The sequence below is a fragment of the Lagenorhynchus albirostris genome, chromosome 13, assembly GCF_949774975.1.
Source record: "Lagenorhynchus albirostris chromosome 13, mLagAlb1.1, whole genome shotgun sequence".
NCBI lineage: Eukaryota > Metazoa > Chordata > Mammalia > Artiodactyla > Delphinidae > Lagenorhynchus > Lagenorhynchus albirostris.
This window is the reverse complement of record NC_083107.1, coordinates 82,675,241-82,703,044: the sequence shown is the minus strand read 5'-3', so window position 1 is coordinate 82,703,044 and position 27,804 is coordinate 82,675,241. Positions and strand designations below refer to the sequence as shown.

Below are 27,804 nucleotides of genomic sequence, written 5' to 3'. Positions count from 1 at the left end.
AGTCACAAGACTGAAATAATACTGCATTGTTTCAGCTATTCAAAAAAAGACCATCTACCATTCTTTAAAAAAAAAAAAGTTTTCGAGTCAAAATTCCATAAAATTCTTCAGCTCTAATATCTAATGTTTAATTTAAAAACAAACTGAGAAGGAAACGGTATGGAAAACACATATGTCAAAGAATGACTTATACATTTATAAATGTACTCCTAAAATTTTATTTCCTCTATATTTAGTTGGAAAAAATGAAAACCTAGGTTCCATGAGCCTAAAATAATTTATTCCAACTACAGTCATTGATTCAGAGATACAGAACGATAAGATGTGCAGCACCGCACACCACAGGAATAAGAGTACAAAAAATAAGGGCTTTTCCTTACACATACAGTACAAATTCATATTAATCCTAATTTTTTAAAAAAGGAACAAAGGTTTCTCTCCAAAGGAGATGAAATGTATAGGTTGGAAAATCTGGCAAAGGAACAGAGCCATGCTCAGCTCATAGTGTCCGGTATCTCTTCCAGATCTGCCTGCCTACAGAGGGGATACTGGGGTCTGCTCTGCCACCACGTGGTAAGCTCACTGGGGCGGCTCTGCAGCTTTGGCGGTGGGTGATCAAGATCAATTCTGCGATGAACCAGGTGAGGGCCCACTGTGACAGCATATCTAAACCACAGCCTCCAACCCACCTATCATCTTTAAAGAAACGGGTTTTTTAATCTCCTATCACACCTAATTTTTTCAATTGTTTCCAAATTTTAAAGCAAAAAGGAGCTTTATTTATTGGTCTTCTAAAACTCAAACATGATGCAGCTATTTTAAACAAGTGAGACAACTTTATTGTACCACAATGGAATAATCACCAACATATTCATGAAATGAAAAAGCAAGGTGCAAGAGTACAACATACCACGAATATGTCAAATACACACATATACAAACACATGCTATGCATGCATAAAATATCTCTGGAAAGATATGGATGAAACTAGTGACACGGATGTCTCTGGGGAAAGGAACTGGTTTGACAATGGGTAGAGGTTGAGGAGACTTACTTTTCACTGGCTTTTGTACCATGTATATATTACCTATTCAAATAATAACTTAAAAAAGAAAATGCAAAACAGTAAAAGAATGGAAAAGGGGAAAATAATTCTCTTAGTTTTCTACAAGTACTATAAAAGTTTAGCATTTATAAGTATGATTTCAAATGCTTTTTTCTTTTTATTCTCTAAATTCTAACCTACAGAACCTATAAGAATATGTCTAGTTTAGTACAAAGAGCCTAGAAAAAATAGAGACAATAATTCCCTTAATTTACATGTCAGAATGTCTCTCCAAAGCAATACCCAATTTCAGAAGTCTTGTTAATCAGTCTTATCAATTTGGAACAATTTTTACTATGTGATATAATTAGGATGACATTAATACATCATTGCTGGACATACTCTATTGACAGATAAGAACTCAGGAGATTTTTGGGAAAAGAGATCTAATGGTTCTGTATGTATAAACACCTTGCAAATGTACACAGTATTTTTAAGTAAATTTTCTAAGCATTCAACAATACGTGCTAGAATTCTAACTAAAGACATTAAGCATAATCATAGAAAACTAAAGCAAGGCAGGGGATAAAAAGGCTATGAATTCAGAAAAAAGAGAGATCATAGCAGCATAAGGCAGCTTTCTGCCTAAAATAAGCCTAAGAAAAGAATATTTCATAATCTATAAATAATATCAAAACACTGTGAAGTTTATCAGATAAAAATCACTGGCATTTCAGAATATTTATTTATGAGTAAAGCAGAAGATAAGTTTCTGGGTTGTGAAAACAAGTGACAAATATTTACAACACATAACTTAGCTGAGTATTATAAACCACATCCATTGATAAATACCTGCTCTATCTGTATTCCATAACCTTTAAAACCTGCATTGTCCCATGAAGTGTTCCGATAGATGTCATCAACTCTGTCAATTAGCTCTATCTGTGTGTATAAAAGGGCGAGAGAAAGACATTATGTATATCTTTACCACTCTTTGCAATGTAATATAAGTTCTGCAGGGGTAAAAAAAAAAAAATCAGTTCAGATAAAATACCATTGTAAAAGTTTCACCAATTACAAAAACTCGCATTAAGACGTTACGCTTTACGTTGACAGCGCCATAAAGAAATTATTTCTAGCCTCAAACTTAAAATGTTGGTACCAGAATAGAGCAGTGGTACAGTTCATCCCAAATTTCAGGTAATCAACTGCACAGGGAACCAAAATATCAAGTAACAAGTTTTTTAAAAACTGCCATTCCAGTCAACTACAGAAATGAAAGTTAAAAGTCAATCAATTTACCTAAAATATTCCTAAAAATAAGTACTCTGTTCATTCTATCTCTTGCCACGTACCTCAGAAAAACTTCTTCTTCAGAAAGAGGTAAGGAACAGTGATAGATACTGCTAACCCTACACCAGACCCTCCCTGGGCAAAGTTCAGCACCGAGGACCAGGTAGAAACAGAGAGACAGGAATGAGGTCTCACCACACCTCCTTTCTCCTGTCCTCTGATTTGGGGAGGGGGAAGGTGGGTAGAGCTACTGAGGGAGGAGCCACAGTACAATAGCCAAGGACAATTCAAACTATTGAATATATAGGAACAGAATACTCATTACCAATCTGCTCCTCAAAGAGAAGGTTTTATTGTTCAAAAACTGGGTAAATGAGGTTTGTTCTGGCAGCTGTGAAGCACATTATATGTCTAAGAAATTGTTCTTTGCTTATAGTAACTGTAAACCAAGAAATGCAATTTTTAACACCAGACCTCTCATTATATTCATATTCTTGGTGTAATGAACAAAGAAGCAAACTAAGAGCCCCTAATACAAAACCCATACTAAGAAAGCATCTTTTCAAGAAGGACTCTCTTACTTAGGAACAAGAACTAGAGTGACTTCACACACTACTCCTACTACCCTCATAATAAATTCACTTGACATGGAAGGGAAGGGAAAGAAGGGTGAGGAAGGGCACAAAAAAACACAGAATGGGAATAGCAAGGCAAGGAGAAAGACGTCTTTGCTGCACCAGGCTCTGCACTACGAATGAATAGCTGCATTCTCTTATTCCCTCAACATCATTTCTGTCAGTGCCAAGTTATCACGAGGAATGAGGTCATACTGACAAAAAAAGGTCAATGAAATATGATTCCCTTGACTTTTAAAATTACAATAGTAAATGCTTAAAAATCCAGCATCAATACTTCTGTAATCCTGCCTTCAAATCTTTGCCCTATAGTTATGACCACAAAAGTCCCATCTATTTCACCCAGTTATAGTCCAACAATTAGCTATTTTATACCAGTACAACATAAACCAAATTGACCAACTCCTCTGATATATACATATAAGCAAAGATAATACACACAAGTTCATACAAATATCAATATTTTTTTCCCCCACTCTGGAGCATACATCCATACGTGTCACCAACAGGATCACTGCCATTATAGCAGAGATGTTTTCACAGAGTTCACTTCTATAAAGGAAGGCCTACGTTATGAACTTTCCCTAAACATAATATGCATAAAAATTCTGATGTGCAGAAAATCTTAGTTGGAAGGCAAAATGGGGTTTCAAAAATTTGAAACTAGAATCTCTGTACAATAATGTAAGAACCTCAGGTGACAGCCCTCACATATTCTAGGGAATGACAGAGCATCTGAAACAGATCTCATTTCACTACGTTCAAATTATAGCAGTCTTCTCTTAAATGGAATTTGCCTACCTACGTGAGCTTTTTTGTCCATTACCTCATGCAGTATCAAACACTTACCAAGTAGTTTGTAGTTGTGCTCTCTTCCCCTCTGCCCATGTATCTGTAAAAGCGATGATCTGCTACCACCAATAATTTACATGTGTTCTTCAGGGGGTTAGGGTCAGCTCTTCTCTTCACCCGATGAACAAGCTCTAATATGAATTTGGATGCACTATTAAATCAAAATTCATCAAAACAAGGAGTGTTTTATAGTAACATTTTAAATCTACTGTATTTTTGAAACAAATATTATTTGAGCTCAGTAACCTTAACGGTATCTTGAACAGGAAAACAATTTGGAGAAAGACAAAAAGTGAAAAGTAATATAAGGTTTTCAAATAGTAGAATTCAAAACCAAGGAAAAGTGCAGAAGTACTTAACAGAATAAAACAATCACCTATCTATTGCTGGGCTATGAAGGTGTCATTTTCTTCTAGAAGAAGTCTACAAATTAAAAATTACAGTAAAAATATCCAGATAATCAAACATTAAAAAATTAGTGGGGATTCCCTGGCGGTCCAGTGGTTAGGACTCCGCACTGTCACTGCTGAGGGTGCAGGTTCAATCCCTGGTTGGGGAACTGAGATCCCACAAGCCATGCAGGGCAGCCAAAAAAAAAAAATTTGAAAAATTATTTTGTGTCAACAGGTCATTTTTTCTTATCAAATAATCACAGTTTAAGAATTTAGTTGTATACTAAAATGCTAGTAATATTTTTCTAAAGTTTTCAAAAATGAGGACAGAATATTTCTCCAAGATGGGTAGATGGTCTTTAAATGACTCTAAATTCATCTGTCCCAAGACTGATTAATTTTCTTCTTTCTGAACAGGACAGACCTCTCTTGCTACCAACTAATTTCTTACAAACTTATCTGAAGATTGTTTTTTCACAGTACTATTCTGTCATTTCTAAGTACCTACAAATGAAAATATTTTCCCTCAGATTATTCAATTTCCCCTTTCCCCAATCTTTTTAAAAGTCCAATCTTTATTGCCATCATTATTTTCTAGTGTTTTCAATTCTTACAGAAAAAACATCAAGAAATTTCTGAACAAAACTATTTTCAAGCCAAATACTATAGTTACTCGATAATCATGTTCCTTTTTATCAATTAACAACCACCCACCGAAGACAACTGTTATGCTTGCTTCTTATTTGAAATATATTTTTCTTAGTCTTACCATCAGGTGGCTCTCTGCCTACCAGCCCTTTTGGAAGCAACTCTTCATTATCCGCCTTTATATAACCACACACTTTTGGAGACTGCAAACGTGAAACATTCTTGATATCTTCAGATTTATAAACTAACACTCTTTTGTCTTTAGTATCATTAATTAGTCTCCAAAGTGGCTAAAATAGAAAACAAATATAACTGAGATGGAAAATATAAAAATTCCTGAATATTCAAGCCTTACAACATCCTTTCCCTATTTTTAGATAACATTCATTCCCAGGTTAAGCAAACTGACTAGTCAAAACAAAATTCTTCTCTGTAAGGACAATGGTCTCATCAGAACCAGACAGCCCATACAGAAAAGATTCTGTGTATGTATGTGTGTGTGTGTATGTGTCTCCATATCCGTCACAGAAATGAAAATCAAAACCTCAAGGAGACCACTTCATACCCACTAGGATGGCTGTAATCAAAAAGACATATAACAACAAGTAATGGCAAGGATGTGGAGAAACCCTCATCTACTGCTGGTGAGAATGGAATACGGAATATAAAATGCAGTAACTGTAAAATGGTGCGAATGTAAAGGGCAGCCACTATGGAAAACAGTCTGGCAGTTCCTCAAAAGGTTAAAAACAGAATTACCATATGACCCAACAATTCCATTCCTAGTATATTATATACCCAAGATCAATGAAAATATATGCTCACATAAAAACCTGTTCAAAAATGTTCATAGCAGCATTATTCATAACATAAGTAGAAATAACACTAATATCCAACTGATGAATGAATAAGCAAAATGTGGTATATCCAAACAATGGAATATTATTTGGCAATAAAAAGAAATGGTGTACTTGACACATGCTATAACATGAATGAACACTGAAAACATTCGAAATGAAAGTAGCCAGACACAAAAGACCACATGTTGTGTGACTGCATTTTTATGGAAATGACCAAGCAAATCTAAAGAAACAAAAAAGACAAATCTAAAGAGACAGAGAGTAGATTAGTGGTTTCCTAGAGCTGGGAGGGTTGGGGCGAGGGGGAAGTGGGCTTCTAAGTAATAAACCACTTTTTCAATTTAAAAATTATTAATCTCATGCAAAAGTACTTCAATAAACCTGATGAGTTTACTTTTAAGTGAACATCTCACAGGGAAATGTTAATTATGGTCATTTTTGTACTTAGTGAAACCGAGAGATACGGATGGAAAGAGAATTCCTAATTGTCCCAAAGGGTATTTGGAAAAGTGAGGAATCTGAGCAAAATTAACTTGGATCCTAAATGCACCCATTTTGGATTAAGAATTAATAGATGATCCTAAGGAAATAAGCAAACCTGTGCACTGTGGCAGAAACAACGCTGTGCATTCCCCACACGGTTTTATCTTTCTGAGCACAAGAAATTATGTTCCCCAGCCTCCTTTGTAGGCAGGTCAGAGACAAGAGTTTCTGGAACGTGGGTGGAAGTGATGTAGGCCAGTTGCAAGCCTGGCCATAAAAATCCCCTGTGGGATCCTCCAGCTGTTTCCCTTCTGTGGCAACCTCAGAGAATGTGTGTCCATGTTCCAGAGTATTCTCATTTTCCTAGAGACGCAGAAACACTTCAACCCACAGATCTGTAGCAAACGTTTTGTTTTCTGGACTAGTATCTGACATACAGCCATGTGTCTCACACAAATGTGGCCAGTTTGCTCTTGGTTTCTACTGCTAGGATTTCAGTGGAAGAATGGCCAGAGCCTGAGTTTCCTACAGTTTCCTCTTTTAACTTCTCAAGACTATGAACTATCATCTTTTATAGATCTTGCATTTCCAGAGCATCTAGGAAAGAAGATTTCATCTTCATCTTTGAGAAGGATTATTAGAGAAAGAATAAAGAAAAAATGAGGCAGTTTCCTCTTCCCGTTATCCATCTCACATGTGACTTTCAATTACTGTACTTAAAAATACAGAGTGCATCCTATGACAGCATCTTAGATATATAAAATATATGTATGTTTTTTAATCATCTATTTGTCTGGTTTAAAAAAAATGTAAATACAAGGAGAAGAGAAGTTCAGTATAAAGACCCTTTTCTTCTTAAAACAACTGCATAATGGCTTTCTAAACATCAGAGATACATGCTCCTGATAAAAATATTCACATGTAGACTTACCTCTATATTATATTCCACCCCATCTGTGTTGATTCTTATTGTAATATCATCATCTCCTATGTGGGCTAGAACCCTAGAGTCAGGCTCACCTTAAGAGAAAAGAAAAGTCATTATTAAAAAATATTTAAATCAAAAAATAAACTATGCACTATCAATAAAAATCAAGCAAGCCCTTCTACAGAGTGGAATGTGCCCAGGCACTGTGGAGATGTAAAAAACACAGGCCCAGAAAGCAGCTGGGTTTTCTCACTCTTAAGGAGGAGCCACAACTCTAGTCATTTGAAATCGGCCTCTTTCCCTGAAGCCTCTTATGAGAATTATCTAGCGTGTTACAGAACAAAACAAACAAGGGTACATTTTCTTCTGGAATAACTTTACCTACTTTGGGGTAAGAAAGAGGAGGCAGAAAGCATGATTCAGAATATACAGGTCTTGAACTGTACTACTTGGGTATTTTAGTGCCATTTTTTTCATATTGCAGAAAATTTTCCAGAAGTAAACTGCAATTGCTTGTTTAATATATTTTCTTAAATAAATACATGACAGGATCACAGAGTCAATTATTTTATCTCCTATCTTCCTTGTTTACAATCTCATAAGGGAAGTCGACAATCTCATAAGGGAAGTTGACAATCCCTCCCTGAAGACAAAAGGTTAAATTCGTATGACTTAAGAGGAAATCTGTTGTAATCATGAAAATAGCCAGTTAGTATGACATGCTGGATAATACCCATTTCCTCCTGTTTCAATGTTTCTGCTTCCAGATTTACAAAGCTCAAATAGAACACACAATAACACTTCTTTGACACCCCTTTTTCCTCCCCTCAAAAAAGAATATACAATCTAGTTCAATCTGGACACCTAACCCCCAAGCACAAAGGCAAACAAATGAGCACCTACTAACCAACCACATGTCCACTGAAGAAGTCCTGCCATTTGACGGGGTACTCGCTTTCATCTTTCCCATCTACCACCACGACTTTGAAATTTTGGGAAAAGCGTTCAGTACTTGATGTCAGGTATAATTTAAAATGCCTAAAGAAAGAATGCATCTGAACTTTAAGCACATAAAACAGAGGCCTAATTTTCATTTAATTAAACTTACTTAAGAAAAAAGTTGACATGAGTTTACATTAACGAAGTACTATGCAAGTTATAACTACTGCTTTACTTAGTTATAAGGTACTTAGAGTGTTGTTATCTCCAGTAAAGACAAAACAGACTAGTTTCTTTAGTTGTAAGAACTTGGCAGACCAAAAGGAACTAAAAGTGGGGGGAAAAAAGATCCAAAGAGCTTATATATTCATCTTTTCTGGAGACTTGGAAAAATAAAGAAACACAACCGGATAGTTTAAGCTGGAGTTCTGCTTATCTTAAAAATTTAGGGAAAACTGATATTACTGGATACCTTTTATTGAACACCTACTCAGTGCTAGCTGCTCTGTACGCTGTCTCCACCTCACACAGTAAAAACTGAGATTAATCAACATGCTCAAGGTTCCACAGCTGATAAACAGAGGAACTGAACCTGGCTTTTACTTCAAACGCCTGCACTCCACTGCCTCCAGCAATCAGCTGCTCTTACTGCTGCACAAAATTAATAAATACGCTACTTTCCATGTTTAAAAGCAGCCATGCTTCTTTTCTCCTTCTAAAGAGAACTTACCTTGAAAAAAGTAATCCACAATTACCATGAGGAAAATAAGTATCAGGTATCCAACAAAGATATCAAAATACACACTCCAGTTCTTTAGTTGGTTTAAATACTATTTTTTTTTTTTTTTTTTTTTTGTGGTACGCAGGCTTCTCACTGTTGTGGCTTCTCCCTTTGCGGAGCACAGGCTCCAGACGCGCAGGCTCAGCGGCCATGGTTCACGGGCCCAGCCACTCCGCGGCATGTGGGATCCTCCTGGACCGGGGCACAAACCCGTGTCCCCTGCATCGGCAGGCGGACTCTCAACCACTGCGCCACCAGGGAAGCCCTAAATACTCTCTTGTACAAGTTTCATTCCTGACATAAAAACTGGACATGGTGAGCAAGAATTTTCAATGATCATTTACAAAATTCTTTCAATGTACCCAAGAACACCAAAGATAAAGGTATGGTTTTTATCTCAGCCACAGGAACGAATTTTGTCAGCTATGGTGTTGAAAATATAAAATGTTACAGGTTTGGTAAATCGAAACTGCCAGGAAGAATCCAGAGTGGGACTATCTCCATGGCAACACTTTTTTAACTTTTTGAGCATAACAAGGTAACTTCAGTTTGTTTGTGTTTTTAATGGTCATTGGGAAGGAGACACAATAGAAGATAATCTCAGAAAACCTTGGAACATTTTCTCCTGCTACCTTAAAACGTACCTTCCCACACACAGTTATGATTTTTTTCCCGTCAGTCATGCTGAGAACTTTGAAAAGAAAAGCATCCCTCCTGGGAATTCCCAGTGGTTAGGACTCTGTGCTTTCACTGCCAAGGGCGCGGGTTCGATCCCTGGTTGGGGAACCAAGATCCTGCGAGCCGGGTGGCACGGCCAAAAACAAACACAAGAAAACAGAACAACCACCACCACCAAAAAGAGCATCCCTCTTCTGAATGCCTTACTAGTTAGTTTTAGACTCTCTAGGAGTCTCAATACTATTTTTGCTTAATGTTCTTTCCAGGAAAAATCACTAGAATTGCACTCTTCATTTTCTACATTAATCTTCTATGTCGTAAAGAAAAGGACCAAGTGTTGGTAAAATTCCTGTTTCTTGAGTTTCCAATCTTCACCTTTGAGCTATAAAACCTCCAACAGGATATGTCAGTCAGAACTTATAGTTTACTTTATCCTTCCCAAATTATGTGAAATCGTGTACTTACGGACTTCCTTTAGCAATTTATCTTTCTGACTTTTAAGGAGTTACAGTTTGTAAACTGGTGTTAATCAGTCTGAATTAACATTATTTTCGTCTCTTTTTCTAGGGTATATACTGTAAAATGATCACCACAATAAGTCTAGTTAACATCCATCACCGCACATAGTTTTTTTTCTCGTGATGAGAACTTTTAAGATCTACTCTTTTAAGGTCTAACTTTCAAATATGTAGTACAGTATTATTAACTATAGTCACCATGCTATACATCATTACATCCTCGTAACATGTATGTTATAACTGGAAGTCTGTACCTTGTATCTATTTTTTTTTATAGTGTTTTATTTATTTTTGGCTGCGTTGGGTTTTAGTTGCAGCACGCAGGCTCAGCAGTTGCGGCGCGCAGGCTCAGTTGCCCCGCAGCATGTATCTTAGTTCCCCGACCAGGGATCAAACCTGCGTCCCCTGAAATGGAAGGTGGATTCTGAACCACTGGACCACCAGGTAAGTCCCCATCATATCTATTTTTAATGGTCCATTTAGCTGGGTATATATCTCTCTCCTTCCTTCCTCCCTTTCTTTGTGGCTACACTGGGTCTGCATTGCTGCACGCAGGCTTTCTCTAGCTGTGGCGAGCTGGGGCTACTCTTCGTTGCAGAGCACAGGCTTCTCATTGCGGTGGCTTCTCTTGTTGCAGAGCATGGGCTCTAGGCGCACGCGGGGTTCAGTAGTTGCAGCTCGCGGGCTCTAGAGCACAGGCTCAGCAGTTGTGGTGCTCGGGCTCAACTGCTCTGTGGCATGTGGGATCTTCCCAGACCAGGGCTCGAACCCATGTCCCTTGCACTGGCAGACGGATTCTTAACCACTGTGACACCAGGGAAGTCCCCACTTTCATTTCTTTATCAGTTCTAGCCCTCTTCAAATATTTTGAGATATTTCACTTTTTGTTTGCTTGTTTGCTTTGTAACAACAGAATTTCATTTCTCGTGGTTCTGGAGGCTGGGAAGGCCAGGATCAGGGTGCTGGCAGATTCAGTGTCTGGTGAGAACCCACTTCCTGGTTCAGAGACAGCTACCTTCTCACTGTGTCCTCACATGGCAGAAGGGATGAAGGAGTTCTCTGGGGCCTCTTTTATTTCATGTTTTATTTTATTTTATTTTTTGGCCACATGGCATATGGGATCTTAGCTCCCTGACTGGGGATCGAACCCACGCCCCCTGCAGTAGAAGTGTGGAATCTTAACCACTGGACCACCAGGCAAGTCCCTGGGGCCTCTTTTAAAAAGGCACTAATCTCATTCATGAGGGTTTCACCCTCATGACCTAATCACCTCCCAGAGGCCCCGCCTCCTAACACCATTGCATTGGGGGTTAAGATTTCAACAGATGCATTTGTGGGGACACACACAGTCTACAGCAGTCATTTTCACAGTGGACCACCAGGTCAAAGGGGTATAAACACCCTCCAGTTTCTGTTTCTCCTGAGGCCTGGGAATTCATCTCTTCCTAGGTTCCTGTGTATATTTCTTTTCTTTTTTTATTGAAGTATAGTTTATTTACAATATTGTGTTAGTTTCAGGTACACAGCAAAGTGATTCAGTTATATATCTATATATATGTATACATCTATATTTTTTTCCCTATTCTTTTCCATTATAGTTTATTATAAGATATTGAATATAGTTCCCTGTGATACACATAAATCTTTTATTTTATATACAGTAGTGTGCATTCTGTAAATCCCATAATCCCAATTTATCCACCCCCTTCCCCTTTGGTAACCATTAAGTTTGTTTTCTACGTCTGTGAGTCTTTCTGTTTTGCAAGTGAGTTCACTTGTACTAATTTTTAGATTCCACATATAAGTGATGTATAACAGGTATAACTTTTTCCGAAAAAATTATAACATTATCAAAATAGTATTAAAATATTTGTATTATTTTTTTTCAAATTAACAAACTGTAACTGTTTTCCCAAAGATACATTTTTTTTTCCATATACACCCATCATACACTGTAACCCAAAAAAGCAGTGTACATGAAATAAGAGAAAATAAATGAAAAATCCTTACCAAAGCATAGGTAAGGAGGCTCTAGGCTGGAGCACAGCTGAGTTTCCAGCAATATAAGGAGGCTCAAAAGTTTCTTTTAAGAATGCCTGCTAGCAAGGGCTCCAGCCAGGTGGTTGGTTGGTCTGTAAGTCAGTCTTGAGTACTTGAAACAGTTCTGTAGTTTTTGGGGTTTTTTTCCTTAGCATTTAGAATAGCCATCATTGTCCTGCAATAGGCAGAGCTATTACGTCCAGGAAAAATGAGGGAGGGAACCACAGAGGCAGCGTGAGATCCAAATACAGCATTCAAAGGTAATTGGTCCAGTGGTGCCTAGGGAAGGAGGAAGGGGATGGCACTCCCGGGTTAGCCATCTTCCTTCGGGGGTGTGTACTAGCCGTTTTCTTCATGGATCTGCACCAAGGACTTGTAGGACTGCTGTGCTCTTGTCAGGCTGTACTGAGATTTGCTGGCTCCAAACTGCACTTGTGCTTTTCCCTTCACCAGTGTGGCACTGATCTGCATGGTCGCTGACTCTCTTCACTGCTCCAGCCCTGCTTGGTGAGAAGTTCCATGCAGATGGCACCTCCGCCCAGAATATACCCCCCGGAGAGGACTGGAGACACAACCCTGACAAACGGCGCTCAAAGGGAAAGTTATCTTTAAAAGAAAAGTTAAGTAGAATGAAGTCAGCTCCTTTTTCCTCTTTGAGGATCTGGAGATCGTTGTGCAAAGCGCTGTCCTGGTCAGCTTTGAGGAGTCTGACATTCCAATCATACAGACTGTCATTCTCGAGTTCGACTGCATAGTTTCCACCTCTGAAACTCTGTGATGGGTACATATCCCTGAGCTCCTTCATCAGCCGGCCAGTCGCCTGCACCGAGCCAGACACAGCACCATTTAAGTAATCTTGCCTCAGGTTCTTTTTAATTTTCTCTGGTATGGCCAAGTCTTCTTTTCCGACGCCGTCATCTTCAGACTTCTTGCCCTCGGCTGGCTCTTCCTCTTTCATTTCATAGTGATCAGCAGCCAAGTTAGGGTCATCGGACTCCACTGACCAGATGGGGGCACAGCAGGGTACGACTCCATGATGTTGCAGTGGATGGAGACGGGATCCCCAGGCACTGACCCCCGTAGGGGGAGATGCGGTCCAGGCGCGGACCCCTCACCCCAGCCCCTCCGGCCCCAGCCAGCAGGAACTCTCAGCTCAGCTCGTCCAGGCAGGCGCTGGCAAGGCGGAAGCGCTCGTGGCAGCAGTGAAAGGTGGACTCGGGCAGGGCCCCCGCCCCGGACCCACCCCCTGGGCCGCCCCCCCGTGCCACTCCCTGGCCCCCCCCCCCCCGCTGCTGCCCCTGCGGCTGCCCCTGCGACTGCGGCTGCCCCTGCGGCTGCGGCATCCTCCTCTCTGCTCCGGGGCCGGCGAGCTGGGAGCCTCTGGCCTCCGCCGCCACCGCCCTCATTACTTTAATAGTAATACTATTTCTTGATTTATAAAAAAGAGGGAATGTAACTTCTGGGTAAATTTCAAAGTTTTTTTTCCCCATAAGATTACTCTTTAACTCATCATACACTCTCTCAGTGTTTCCATGCTTTTTCAACCACTAATAATCACATCAAAATTTAATGTTATGATCTTAAATTATTTTGCTTTCGTCTACCATCTAAAAACAGAACATCTCATTTACCATCACCATCAAATAATGAGTGGCTTCATATAGGCAGTTCAGCCCTCTACAATTTGATCATTTCAAGTATCCCATTTTTTTTTTCTTTTAAGCTTCAATAACACAGTATAACAGAAAAGAAAGGGTATGGGCTTTAGATTCTGACATACCTGACTCAAATCCCGCCTCCACCACCGACTTGCTGTTTGATCTCTGCCTTAACTTCTGAACCTAATTTATCTTCATCTATACGTGGAAGTAATACCAACTACTAACTGAAGGGTTTTGAGGGTTAAATGAAATAAACTACTTTAAAGTACCCGGTACTAAGTTCTCATATATTGTTAGATACTTTTCCTGTTAAACATTTAAGATGAAAATTTAAATTATAAATTTCTCTGCTTCCTTACACAGAGGGAAGATAAGGAGATGTTGTTTAACATTTCCTTAATGAATCAATGGCATCTATGAAACACGAAAGAGAAGTATGTTAGGCTATGGCAGTGTTTGACCCTAGAGTAAGGATTCTACAGGCTACCTCAAGTCTAACTTCAAAAGAAACCCAGAAAACTAAACTTTGAGTTCTTATCATTTTAAAGTCTTCTCCCTTCCTCCTTTGCTCCTACTCATTTCTCGCTGCTACGTCTCCACTCCTTTGTCAAACTCTTCATCAGCATAGCAGAAATAACACAAGTTTTGGAAGTCAGACTTGTGTTCAAATCCTTTAACTTCCACTTTCTAGCTGAGTGACTTTGGGCAACTTACCGAACCTCTCTGAGCCTCAGTTTTTCTTTGCCTTCAAAAAGGGAGTAACAAAGACTTCTATGCAAAGTATGGTGAGAATTAGAGATAATATATGTAAAGTGCCTACTGAAGTAAATACCTGATAAACTATAGCTATTATTAATATCACCACTCTGCTCAAATTTGCTATAGGTGAAGCTAGATAACCTATACTGCAATATTTTGACATAAAATCCAACAAAAAGAAATCATTCAAAAATAATCTTCCCTGGTGGCTCAGTGGCTGAGAGTCCGCCTGCCGATGCAGGGGACACGGGTTCGTGCCACAGAGCGGCTGGGCCCGTGAGCCTGCGCATCCGGAGCCTGTGCTCCGCAACGGTAAAGCCCACAACAGTGAGAGGCCCGCGTACCGCAAAAAACAAAAACAAAAATAATCTAAGGATGATGGCAATAACTAGGAAAAATAAAAAGATATAGTAAAAATATTTGCATAAAATATCAGTAACACATGGGATGATGGATTCATTTCCTTAATACCAAGCACTACTACAATTCAGTAACCCAAAGGATAAACCCAATAGAAAAATGGTAAATGGATACAAAAAGGCAGACAGAAAAATAAATTATAAACACATGAAAAGATGATCAATTTTACACAAAATTAAAATCAAAACATTTGTGAGGTACCATCCCCTTTCAGAGCAAGAAAAGTCAAAGGCTGATAAAACCTAGTATTGGCAAAAGGATAACAAGAAAGAGGTAAACTCACACACTGTTGCCAGAAGAATAAATTGGTCTAATGTCTTTAGGAGGAAACATGTCAACATCAATAAACATTTATAATATGTATACCCTTGATCCAGTACAGTAATTCACCTTTTAGGAATGTATCCTATAAAAATACCTAGATAGGGTATATGTATAAAGATATTCACTGGAGCACTGTTTGTTACAGGAAAAAAAATCACTTTGATTAAACAGTATCCATCTGTACGGTACTAGTCAACAAACTGTCATAATTTTATGCAATAGGAACATTTATGCAGCTGAGATAAATCTATGTTATCTATATCACCTACATATATATAGATCTATATGCAAAAAATATGCATTAAAATCTTTTGGAAGTTTATACAGGAAACTTGCTGGGTCTGGGAAGTAAAAACTTCTCACACCCTCTATAGTTTTGTTTTGTTTTTTTGCCACACCACACAGCATGCAGGATCTTAGTTCCCTGACCAGGGATCAAACCTGTGCCTCCTGCAGTGGAAGCGTGGAGTCTTAACCACTGGACCACCAGGGAAGTCCCTCTTAGTTTGTTTTCTAAATCAGGTGCATATATTACTTCTATATATGTGTTGGAGAAGGCCTACCCTATGTGTAAAGAAAAAGGCCATTTATATGCTCCCAACGTTTGTTATTTGATATTAGTAAAGCTCCCTAAAAAGACTTTAGAAAGAGGCCTGTTATTATCTAACACATTTACATCTGCAAAACACGAGATATTAAAATTAATGCCCAAATAGACCACATCTATCAGTTTGTGCTATGACATAAGAGCAATTCAATGTGGAAAGAGACCCAGCTCACCACTAGGCTGTGGAGTCCTAAACAAATCCTTTATCTCTAAACCTCAGTGTCTTCATATATAAAATTAAGACAGTACTTAGTATAAGGTGGACAATTCTAAAGTAGCACAAAAGTATTATAATCATTCAATTAATTAAAATTCTTTGTTAGAATTCCAAAAAATAAATAAATATACCATCATTAATTCCTTTGGAATACACATCTACATTTTAAAAAATAGTCATTATATGAATTTTAGAATAAGCAATACACTATTATAAGAATCATGACAGACTATAATTATATTACAAATCTTTAAAATGTAACTTTCTAAGATTTAATTAGACACTCCAATTTTTCTGCTTTTACCACACCAAGTTCCTCATTGCCCCAACATTATTCTATGAATAATTCAAATTACCTTTTCAAGGCTGAAAAAATTAGTAGTGTTTCTAAGTGTGTTGAAGCCTGTAGATCCCTTTTTCTTACAGAGTGCTGTTGGATATTGGATAAAGAGAGGATATCGTAGTCTGAGAGCAAAGAATCAAGCTTTTCTGAAATAAAGGTAAAAAGGTTATTAACACCTAAACCTACTAATCAATTGTAATATCATTAAAATGAGAGTCAGACAACAAACTCTTCCTGATGTAATGCCCCAGCACGACCTACAAAATACTCTTACCAAACACACATACACATACATACACACACACACACACACACACACACACACACACCAGTTTTTAAGACAAAAAGGGATTAGAGGTTGCCAAATTAAATAACAACTTTAGGAAGTAATCAGCCACACCTAAAATGTTCCATTCCTGCAAAACAAATGACCCAATTTCTCCAGGAAACAAATGGCATGAGAATGACGGGAGGGGTGGAGACAGAAGGAACTTAAGAATACAGCAAGCAAGCCAGTGTGTGAGCCATTTTGGATCCTAGGCCAAGCAAATCAGTTGTGGAAAGATATCTGTGACAATCAGGGAAATGTGAACATGAGTCCATGTTCATATTAGATGCTAATAATTTTGATATCTCAGAGAGTATCACAGTATGCAGTGAACTAACTTCTAAATTCAAGGCATTTCTGGCTTGTATAGATAAAATTTTTAAGATCAAGCCTGCCAACTTGACCTGCCCACTGCCCACTTGGGCTACATCAATTCCTCATCAGTTGATGTACAGTAACAAAGAGCAACAAATGTATTAATGGCCTGAGGAAACCAAACTGGGAAAGTAAATCTTTCACAGAAAATCTTTTATAGAAAAACCACATATTCCAAATTAGAGAGCAAAGAAGTGGTAATATCCCTATCATTGTTGCCCTCAACAGACACAGCAGAATATCAATCCACTGGACAGCAGGAAGTATAAGTGGTAAGACCAAACCAATCCCTAGGAAAAGAAAAACATTAATTATTTTACCAGGCTGACTTGGAACCCAGGAAAAGCAAAGATGGACTGCCCCAAAGACAGAACAAGCACAAATAAGTTTTTACTTGGTATAGAGCAAGAGTAAACACTATAGAGTATATGCTACCCCCATAAGTCACTTTTTATCAACAGCAACTCAGCTGTCTCTCCCACAATCAGGAGGATTTTTAGAAGACAATTTTGACTTAAGTCAAAGACTTAAGTCTCTGTAAAAACTGTCTAAAAAGATTTGAGCTGATGCTTTCCTTTTCTCTCAACAAATATCACTGGAGAAGCAATGGTATTCAAAATCATTCCACTGGACTTAGAATGTCCTCAAAATATAGCAGCAGGAGCTTAAAATACAAGTGTGTTGCTACTGCAGTTAAATATGCTCACAAAACCATTTTTAAAAGAAAGAATCCACCCAATACTTTTCTCCGTCCTCTTCCCCTGAATATCCTCAATTGGCCCTTTCATCTGTTCATTCACTGCTGTGTGCCAGGCCCTGGTCTAAGTACTGAGATACAGCACTCAACACAGCCAAGTCCTTGCCTAAAGCAGCACTCATTTTAGTGGGAGAGACGGACAATGCAAAAGAAAATCCACGTCAGTGCCATGGTGTGAAAACAGGACAGCAGAGAGGCAGTGGGAAAGGCCAATTTATACAGAGTGGTCAAAGAAGGAAAAAGGCCCCACTGTCACACAATACTCAAGCAAATGTGAAGAGACACACTACTATATGGTTAAAGCAATGTAATCAAAGTCCACTCAAGGCTCTAACTCAAGATAAGATTAAAGTGGTAGCAAATTTCACACTTGCTGGGTACCACCCATTTTCTGTTAACAAAAATTTCCTTTTAATTTTAATCCAGAGGAAAGCTGTTTCAGAAGGCATCAATCTCTTTTATGCCAATGTATGTTTATTGGTTATTGGCCTTGCTAATTACAATGCTTCGAGGCACCAAATGAAAAATCTTCAAGAAGCTTATCATTTATTCAACAATTTTTGAGTGTTTTGTTTCCCACAAGACACCATACTAGGTGTTCTATGTTATCTACACAAACACCTTGGGGTATTTTCCCCATTTTACAAATGAAGAAACAGACTTGGAGAGAATAGTATCACAAAGCTAACGAAGCTCAGTACTAGGATTTGAACTGGGGCCTGTCTGGCTGAAAACCCCAAGCTTTATTGATTTCAACTTTTGAAACTGCTTAAAAAGAGCCTACCTCTTCCTGCACCTTCCACTTCTTGGCCTCCTACATTTTGACATGTCAATCAAACATGACCATGCCTCCCTCTGAATTCTGAAGCTTTTTGTTTACACCTTTTTTTCTGGCATTTTTTAGTTGTATTTGTCTTATCTCACAAATAGACTGTAAAATGGCCAAAAATGAGCTGTTTTAAAATCACAGTATTCTTACCTCACAACACCTGGCACAGAACCTTGCATAAAACAGCACTCGTTTGCTCAAATTCTCAATGCTGATAAAATCCTTTAGCTCTTCGACTTCCCTGATACAGGCTGGTACACAGACTCAGTTTCATTCAAGATCATAATCACTCCCACTGAGAAACTTAACCTCAATTCTTTAGTTTCACTGTCAACAAGAGAGGCCAGCTGTTCTCAAAGAGTGCTCGCTACAAGCAGTCACCGCCTGGGAACTTGTTTCCCATCCCGGACCCCCTCGATGGGAAATTCCAGGTGCAGGGCCCAGCCATCTGTGTTTAACATGCCTTCCAGGTGATGTGGATGCACACTACTCCTGTTTGAGAACCACTGAACTAGGCTAAACTCAGGAAATAAAGTGAAGAAAAGGACCTTTAAGCACAAAGATGTTCACTGTTCAGCCTTGTATTAGTTTTAAGAAAACTGGAAACGCAGTAAATTAATACCTGGCAAATAGAGAAGTTATAGCATTTCCTAATGACCAAAAACAAACCTGCAATCATTTAAAATGCTGTTAACAACAGGTTTTAAGAACATGAGGAAACACTTATAATATTAAATAAACAAAGGTAGATTTAAAAACTGTTCATACTGCATGACCTTAACTATGTATACAAATAGGGCTAGAAAAAAAATAAGAGCAAGATAGTAACATCTTTGGTTACCTTTAGGTATTTTTCTATAATAAGCACTTTTTAAATGCAGCTTGCTAAAGCACTTTAAAATACTTAATATGTTTCAATTGTAATTTACTCCTTTTAATAACGAGAGGTCTCAAATTGGACTTCTGGGAGCCATTACAAACAGTGTGGTAAATGCGCTCTCTTTGTCCAACACCCTGAGCTCCTGCTCTTGCAGGTAACCTCTCAGATGCTCGATATTTCACTGCACTTTACTTCCAAAATTCCAACCATCGGTAATCCAATTTTCTATAGCTTTTTCAACAGAATTTATATTTCCCCCCATCCATATCCAAAAATCTTAAGTATAAACCACTAAACTTCTTACAGTAGAGTTTATGACAGTTTATACTAGACAATGCTACAAAAACTACCTTCCTTATCAGCTCAGTGTATGGTCATACTCTCCTGTTTAGAAACGCCACAGTGGCTGCCCAGCATGCTCTACAATGAGAACACTTTCCTTGCTTCCTACAAGTTGCTGCAGCGATCATCCTAAACAACTGAGCTTTTCTCATTTCGGCTGCTACAAACACATATTAGAAAACAGACACTATTCAAAAGGTCAGGCTAGAGTACTGCATTATTTAGGATCCCCTCCCCAAAGCTCTCTGCTCTTCTCTGCCACGTGTTAGTTTCCCTCACTGGGCCTCCTCTGTCTGGTCCTCCTTAGGGACCCTACCCTTACTCACTGCTTTTTTAATCTCTTCCACCCCCACTCCCATCCCTCCTTTCTTGCAAACACATTCTGCACATATTTTCCCCTTTCCACCAGACCCCACCTATTCATTTATTCAACAGAAAGTTATTGAAAACCTCCTACCTTCCAAGCACTAGGGATATTAATGGAGAGAAGGAGAGATACATTTCCAATACTGCGACTTTGGGGGAAAGAGCATCACACAAAAAATCATTATAAAGTATGTCACAAACCAAGGGAGAGGAAATGGGAAGAATTTATAGAACACAGCAGGAGCTTGACCCCTGTCTGGCAAGCCAAGGATGCTTTTCCCAGGGAAACAGCACTGAAGTTAAGACCGAAAGGATGAGGAAGCAGCCAAGAGAACGAAAAGAAAGGACAGGGTTCTAAGTAGACGGCATACCTGTGCTGAGGTCCACAAGAAATACAGAACACAAAGCAAGAACTGAAAGCAAGTCAGTGAGGCTGGAGTACAGAACGGCACCGCGGACATGAAGAGGTGTGAGGCTGCAGAGGCAGGCAAAGGTCTGGTCATGGAGGGTCGTGGAACTAAATAAAGGATTTTTGACTTTGGATAAGGGCAACAGCTATAAATTAGAAATTTCATCGTGACTGTGAAACCAAATGCCCCTAAAACCAAGTTCCCCTGCCAAGTTTGTGATTAGCCTCTCTATCTGAAGCTATATTCTCTTTCTTGACCTGACTCTGTTGCCCTCAGGATTGAAGAGTATCACATAAAAGGCGGGACTGAAACCAAGCAGGACCCTTCAGGGCCCTCCCAGATAAAAAAAAAACTTTTTTTAAAATAAATTTATTTATTTTGGCTGCGTTGGGTCTTCGTTGCTGCGCACGGGCTTTCTCTAGTTGCAGCGAGTGGGGGCTACTCTTCATTGCGGTGCGCGGGCTTCTCATTGCTGTGGCTTCTCTTGCTGCGGAGCACGAGCTCTAGGCGCACGGGCTTCAGTAGTTGTGGCTCACAGGCTCAGTAGTTGTGGCTCGTGGGCTCTAGAGCGCAGGCTGAGTAGTTGTGGTGCACGGGCTTAGCTGCTCTGCAGCATATGGGATCTTCCCGGACCAGGGCTCAAACCCGTGTCCCAGCATTGGAAGGCAGATTCTTAACCACTGGTCCACCAGGGAAGTCCCTATAAAAGCCCTTCTGTCCCCTGTTTCTGGTTTGTAGAAAAGGCTTTAGTCTCTTAGACCTTCCCCGAGTTCCAAAGAGCAGATTCAAGCAATTACTAATTAGAGAAGTGATGGAAGGCTGAAACAAAGGGAAAACGGTCAAGAAACAATAGAGAGTCCTAGTTCCTCCTCCAGGGATATACAGAACAATCTGACACAAATCTTTGAGTTGTTCTGCAGGAACTAAGACAGCCCCCTCCTCCCAAGTGGAGGATAGTGACTACAAGCTGACCACAAGCACACAGAATCCAGACTGGTTGGAACCAGAAAGTTGATGATTAAGACTCATGAAAAACCACCCTGTTACTTCACCACCAACCAATCAGAAGAAAGTCATGCTCCCTGCAACCCTCACCCCAAACGTTGCCTTTAAAAACCATGTCCAGCCAGGAAGATGGATCTGAGACAAGCCTACATCTCCCATCTCCTCCATCTGTGCCCTCCCAATCAATAAACCTTTTTCTGCTCCAAACTCAGACATTTCCATCTGTTGGGCCTCACTGTGCGTCAGGCACATGAGCTTGGGTTCAACAACAACTGCAGTGTGCAGAACGGGCTAGAGGAGGACAAAACTGCAGTCTGGGAAATCAGCTAGTAAGCTGCTGAGCAATCCAGGTGGAGATCACTAAAAGACCCCCAGGTTTCTGGCTTGGATACCTGGGTAGACAGTGGCACCACATTCACTGAGATTTAAAAAAATACACATCTAAGAGGAGGTTTGGGGGAGGGATGTGTTGAAGAGAAAAACCGTAAGCCCACTTTTGCTAAAAACCACGATACCAAACCTAAGTTTAATACCTAACTGTAGTTTCGACCTTCACCAGAAAAGTAATCTTAACCAACAAGTTTGGAATTGTCTACTAATGAGGTAATCTGTCATAGGGGCCCCCTCCATCCCCCAGAGGAAGAACAGGTTATCCATATGATAAAATCCTTGCCAGTTCCCTTCCCCCAAAAAAGATGATGTCCTAGCCTAAAAACAATCCTTTTCTTTTCTTTCGCTAACAGATCCCTTGCCCCACCCTTACTCCTATAAAAACCTTCCATTTGGTACAAACCCTCAGAGGCCCCTTCTAGTTGCTAGAAGGGATGCTGCCCCAATTCATAAATCGCCAATTAAAGCCAATTAGATCTTCAGATTTACCCGGTTGAATTTTGGGGTTTTTTTAGCAGGTTGATATAAGGGGACAGGTGGATGCTGAAAGATTCTGAAGTTCTACACTGTATCTTGTTCCTTTATATACAGTTTGCAATTATTCATTTACATAGAACTTTTTTGCATTAAGTCATCATATGTTTGCAGTTATGTCACTGATAAATCACGTAATGATTTTAAGCAGGGAAAGAGTAAATCTGTTATTCTATGATTTTCAAAATCAAGATCAGTGGTTAAAAAGCAGCTGATACTTCGTTCCTTTTTTTATGTTCTCAAAGAATAAACAGAGGGCTTCCCTGGTGGCGCAGTGGTTAAGAATCTGCCTGCCAATGCAAGGGACACGGGTTCGCGCCCTGGTCCGGGAAGATCCCACATGCCATGGAGCAACTACTGAGCCTGTGAGCCACAACTACTGAAACCCGCACGCCTAGAGCCCGTGCTCCGCAACAAGAGAAGCCACCGCAATGAGAAGCCCGCACACCACAACGAAGAGTAGCCCCCGCTCGCCGCAGCGAGAGAAAGCCTATGCAGCAACGAAGACCCAACACAGCCAAAAATAAATAAATAAGTAAAATAAAGTTCCCTTTAAAAAAAAAAGAATAAAAGAGGAAGCTGGACCTTCAGGCCTGCAACAAACCGGCTTTCTGGATACAGATATGGAGTGGCCTATAGATCTGATAAACCTTCTTACTCTACCCTTCTCTCATACCTGAATTGTTCTGTCTCCATGATATGCTTGTATGGCCACTGACTTTTGGTACAACGACAATATTCCCTTACTTCATTCATCAAGCCAAGGCAAGTTTTTAAGATAAAACTGATTTTTAAATAATGAGGTGTTAGAAGAGTCTGGGAACACTTGTGAACTTTTTACTTAATTTCTCTTTTTTTTTGCAATAAATTGCATCTTCCTGGAATTCAACTTGCAATTGTCATGCAGAATCCCTGTAGCACTCTGCCCACTCTCCACGGCTCTGCTGCACAGAGTATGAAGAGTTCCCCCAAAATGACAGTGTCATGTGCCCACTTCTGGTGTCAGAAGTGGAAAAGATAAAGCCAGGGCTGCTGTCAAGTGTTTATTCTGCTGGTGCAGAAGACACATGAGACTTGACTGCTCTTCAATACTCCCCAAAATACGCAGGACAAGGGAGACGCCTGGTCGGGTCACTCTGCAACAAGCCCTAAGCATGGGTGAATCCCTCCTTGGGACTAAGGGATAAGAAAAGAACAGTGCTGTTTGCTAGGCAGTGGACCCCAGAACCTGGGAACTAAAAACCTAATTTTATGGGTTTATAACAGTTAGGGAAGCTGGAGGGTGAGCTGCCTCAAATACTTCCTTATCAAGAGCCCTTCACCTGGGCTGGGACTAAACCTGGGCCAAGACTCTCCAGCAAGACCAGTCACATGGAAACTCTGAGCCAAAAATGAAAGTGAGCACAGCCCAAGGGAACCTCCAAAGAACCCTGGATTGATCCATAAGGCTCTGCAGCTGCAATGGATGCAAATTCGGGTTAAGCAATGAGATTACTTCCACAATTTCCAGTGCTGCTGCCTTTTCCTAGATTAAACCTTGTCTCCTATACACATTCTTCTAATCAAAGAGGTAAGTAATTTTGGACATATGTTTGAGGTACCTGTGAACACTGAGGTGGATACATGAGAGTGGAGCTTCAGAGAACAGGTCTAGGTCAGAGACACATATTTGGTAGTTACCCAAACAGTCAAATGGTAAGTGAAACCAGGGCAACAGATGAGACTTGTCAAAGCCTACAACTCTTATTAAAAGAGAGAAAAAAAGAAAAGGAGGTATGTGCGGAGGGAGATACCCATCTCCTTGGTTCATTTTAGGACTAAGTTAAGGGATATGTGAAAAAGCACTTCATTTCACCTCCCAACCTCTGTGAAGCCTCTTCCTGTCCCTCCCTCCCTACCCATCTTTTTCTGACTTCCCTCAGTATACTTACAACTGAAAACACTCACCATCTCTCACAAATACAAAATGGTGAAGGATCTAAAATTCAACCACACTTGGCCTTGAAGGACACCTACACTTAATGTTCTGGAAAACCCCATGAAGGCCAAATGGAATTCTCCAGTTTCCCCACCATGGCTTTCTGCTTAACTCTTCTCTTTGTTCTACTCTAGAAATACAGTTTCTCTCTCTGACTAGTACAAAGGAGAACTGCGTTAAATTTCTGTTGAAGCAGGTGGGGTGGGTAAGTGTTTTAGTTTCAAAAGAATCCAGGCTGTAAGCAAAATTAACATCAAAAGACGAAGTCAGATGTCAAAATATTGAGCAAAATGATGCCGTCAATAATGAGAAATGAGCACTGCAATGTGGAGAATCCCCATGCCAATTACCAAAGGTACATTTCAAATATATGTTTCAGATGCAAATTTTCATCCCTCATCTGTGACCTACATTTTTTTTCCTTCCACCCACTATATTCTTTTATTAAAAGTAACACAGAGAAAACTCTTTTGAAATCAGTGACACTTATATACCCCAGCTGTAACTTCAACAGAAGATATCATTATGACTAAGCTCAAATGACTTGTAAATTTCCTAAATTATGCAATTCATGACAGTTCAACTGAAAGCACTTTGGGTGACGTGTAGAGTACTCCAAAAGCCAGATTCTATTATACATTTTTATTCTTCAGAAAATGTTGTCAAATCCCTAATCAATATTTAGAACTGCAGTTATGGGGTTATGGTAACATTTATAGGATAAGAAGGCTATTAAACAATAAACCATGCTCTTTAACTATGAAATTATTCATTGGCCTCGACCAATTCAATCTAAATGGCAGAGTTAAGCAACAAGCTACATCCAAAGCTATCAAACAAACACACAAAAAAGTCATTCTTCAAAAGAAAAAATACCCTCAAGCCATATATTTATCACTAATTGAATGAACCTGACAAGTCACTACACCTTTCAGAGACTCATCTCACCTGCCGCTTTATTTGAAAAACTAGACACGATCTCCAAGGTTCATTTCAATTCTAACAATCTCTAAGTGCCTCCATCAGGACTGTCCTTATTTTCTCCCTTCAGCTACTTAACCTTACAGCCTGGGCTCAATATCATCACCTCCTTCAGGGAGCCTTCACTAACCTTCCCTGGATAGGTTCAGTGTCCCCTGATGAAAATAATACCCACCATAATGTCTTCTCTCACTCTCCTTCCTATTGTTCTAGAATTGTCTGTTTAGATGTCTCTATTCTACTACACCAAAAGCTTTTTGAAGATGAATGTAGTCTGATCTTTATATTTCCAATGCCTCACATAAAAAACTTGCATACAGTATGTGTTCTTCAAACATGCAGTGAATAAATGGTAAGTCTATGCATTTTTCTGGCACCAGTGGTCTGCACTCTGCAAATGAAAACACACGGTCAAAGGAAAAAAAACCCTTACGATTTGTGAATGCTGCTGAGAATTGACCTAGAAAGTAAGGTTTTCTTCTATACTATGTGCATTCCTAGGATTCGTTCTACTTATTTTTCCACTTGTGAACAAGAGAATGATAACAAAAGTGAAACAGTTGTGTTAGAGTGGTAAAAATATAACTTTAATATTTCAAAATACACGTTTATTCTTTTCATTAACGTTTATCCTTACGAAGTGGATCCTTACCCTATTCCTCCATCCTCACCACCCCTAACTCACCATTTTCCTTCAATTTGTATTAACTTATCACATCTCAGCACTTCCTACCAGGTTCTCCCTGGCCTTTCTTTAAACTAATCACCTGTAATCCACTGCAATTTGAGATAACCACAAAGCAGTCGTTCAGGTGAGAACACAACACCTTTAATACCCTCCGCCAATTACAATTTTTGTCCATTAAATAAGGAAAAAGAACTGCCAGGTAAACTAATGCAAAATTTTTATTGGCCATGAAGAAAATCTACACAGTGTCTCAATCTGCACGATACTATACTATATGGATTCATGGTGAGATTTAGGGGCCAAAACAACCACGAAAAATGAGGCTACAACTTCTCACACTGGGAAAATATACTGTTTCATACTTTGTTACTAATTCATCAAGCTCTCTTACACGCTAACGTTTAACAGATAAAGGGCCCTAACAGGGGTCACTATACGTTTACACAAACTAACTCCCACCAAATTTCACATCTCTCAATGTTAGTCCATCCTTCAAATCCAAGCTCTTTAGAAAATCCACATGACCCTCTACTTTCTGGCCTCAAAACTGACCAAATTGGTCGTCCCTGATAATTTTTGTTTCAAATGGCAAGGAAGGCATTCACAGTAGCGGCATTACGAGCTGGCCCGGCAAGTATAAGTACCTTCCATAAGCTACAATTTAAATAACTAACACGCTTAAGATGTTCGCAAAAAGCAACTCCAAGACGAGTTCCCCAGGCACCGCCTTCCAACCAGATTACCGCCTAAGTACCTCCTACAGAAGAAAACCTAGTTCTCTTCCTTGGAGAGCCAGGAAGAGCCGTGGAGCCTTGGGCCTTCCTATCCTCCTCCAGAGCCCTGCCTTTGGTAAGGACACAATACAGATTTGCTCCCGAGAAGGGCAGGGACCTGGACCACATCTCCCTCTCCGAACACGAGCCACCACCAGCCCGCCTCACCTCTGTCCGGAACACACGCCCAAACACGAACTCAGCGGGCAGACCCCTCCCAGGCCCTCAGTCACTCCCGGAGGCTCCCTCCAGGATCCCTGCCCACCCCGAGACAAGTCCATCTGCATTCTTTCCTGAACTCTGAGGGCCACACCCCCTTGCTACGCTGCAAACTTAGGGACGCGCCACCGTCGTCCAATACCCCGCCCCCAAACACCTGATAGATCCTGCTCCCCTGCTCTTCCCCGAAAGCTGCGCGCTCCAGGCACCCGGTGCCGGCCGAAGCCAGATCCGCAGGGTCTTTACCGAGTCGCTGGGGGGAGCCGAAGCCCGGCTCGTCCGGCGGTCGCGGCGCCAGCACGAAAGGAACCAAGCTGCTCAGGAAGAGGACACACTGCCTCATGTTCCCAGCCCGGCCAGCGGCTCCACCTCTCTGGGCAGCCTTCGCCTGACTGGGGCTCAGGACGCTGCTCACATTGGGAGGGGAGGGGATCCGCCCGGCCCGGCGCCTGCAGCCTCTTACTCTTACCGCGCCGCCTACCGGAAAACTCTAGAGCCGGGCTCCAGGTTCCCGGAAGCGTAGGC

The 27,804-nt window shown here is 40.2% G+C and overlaps 1 protein-coding gene, 1 long non-coding RNA gene and 1 pseudogene across 4 annotated transcripts in view; 1 reads left to right on the top strand and 2 right to left on the bottom strand.

The window, feature by feature from the left end:
• Positions 1 to 27,804, bottom strand: part of ADAM17 (ADAM metallopeptidase domain 17) — a 52,136-nt gene extending 24,332 nt beyond the window's left edge. The window contains exons 1-7 of one of the 3 annotated variants that reach the window (XM_060169149.1): positions 27,526 to 27,804; positions 16,438 to 16,570; positions 8,045 to 8,175; positions 7,141 to 7,229; positions 4,988 to 5,156; positions 3,824 to 3,957; positions 1,899 to 1,988 (exon numbers count right to left, since the gene is read on the bottom strand). In XM_060169149.1, coding sequence (XP_060025132.1) covers positions 1,899 to 1,988; positions 3,824 to 3,957; positions 4,988 to 5,156; positions 7,141 to 7,229; positions 8,045 to 8,175; positions 16,438 to 16,570; positions 27,526 to 27,622 — 843 coding nt within the window. In that variant the 5' untranslated portion in view covers positions 27,623 to 27,804. Of the gene's footprint in view, positions 1 to 1,898; positions 1,989 to 3,823; positions 3,958 to 4,987; positions 5,157 to 7,140; positions 7,230 to 8,044; positions 8,176 to 16,437; positions 16,571 to 27,525 lie in introns of those variants that run through there. The other 2 variants (XM_060169148.1, XM_060169150.1) reach the window with 2 other exon arrangements.
• On the top strand, positions 410 to 9,386 carry LOC132531417 (uncharacterized). The gene is made up of 3 exons (XR_009544099.1): positions 410 to 641; positions 8,943 to 9,172; positions 9,259 to 9,386. It is a non-coding gene; the product is annotated as an uncharacterized LOC132531417 (long non-coding RNA).
• LOC132531113 (ubiquitin-conjugating enzyme E2 Q1-like) lies at positions 11,910 to 13,307 on the bottom strand (annotated as a pseudogene).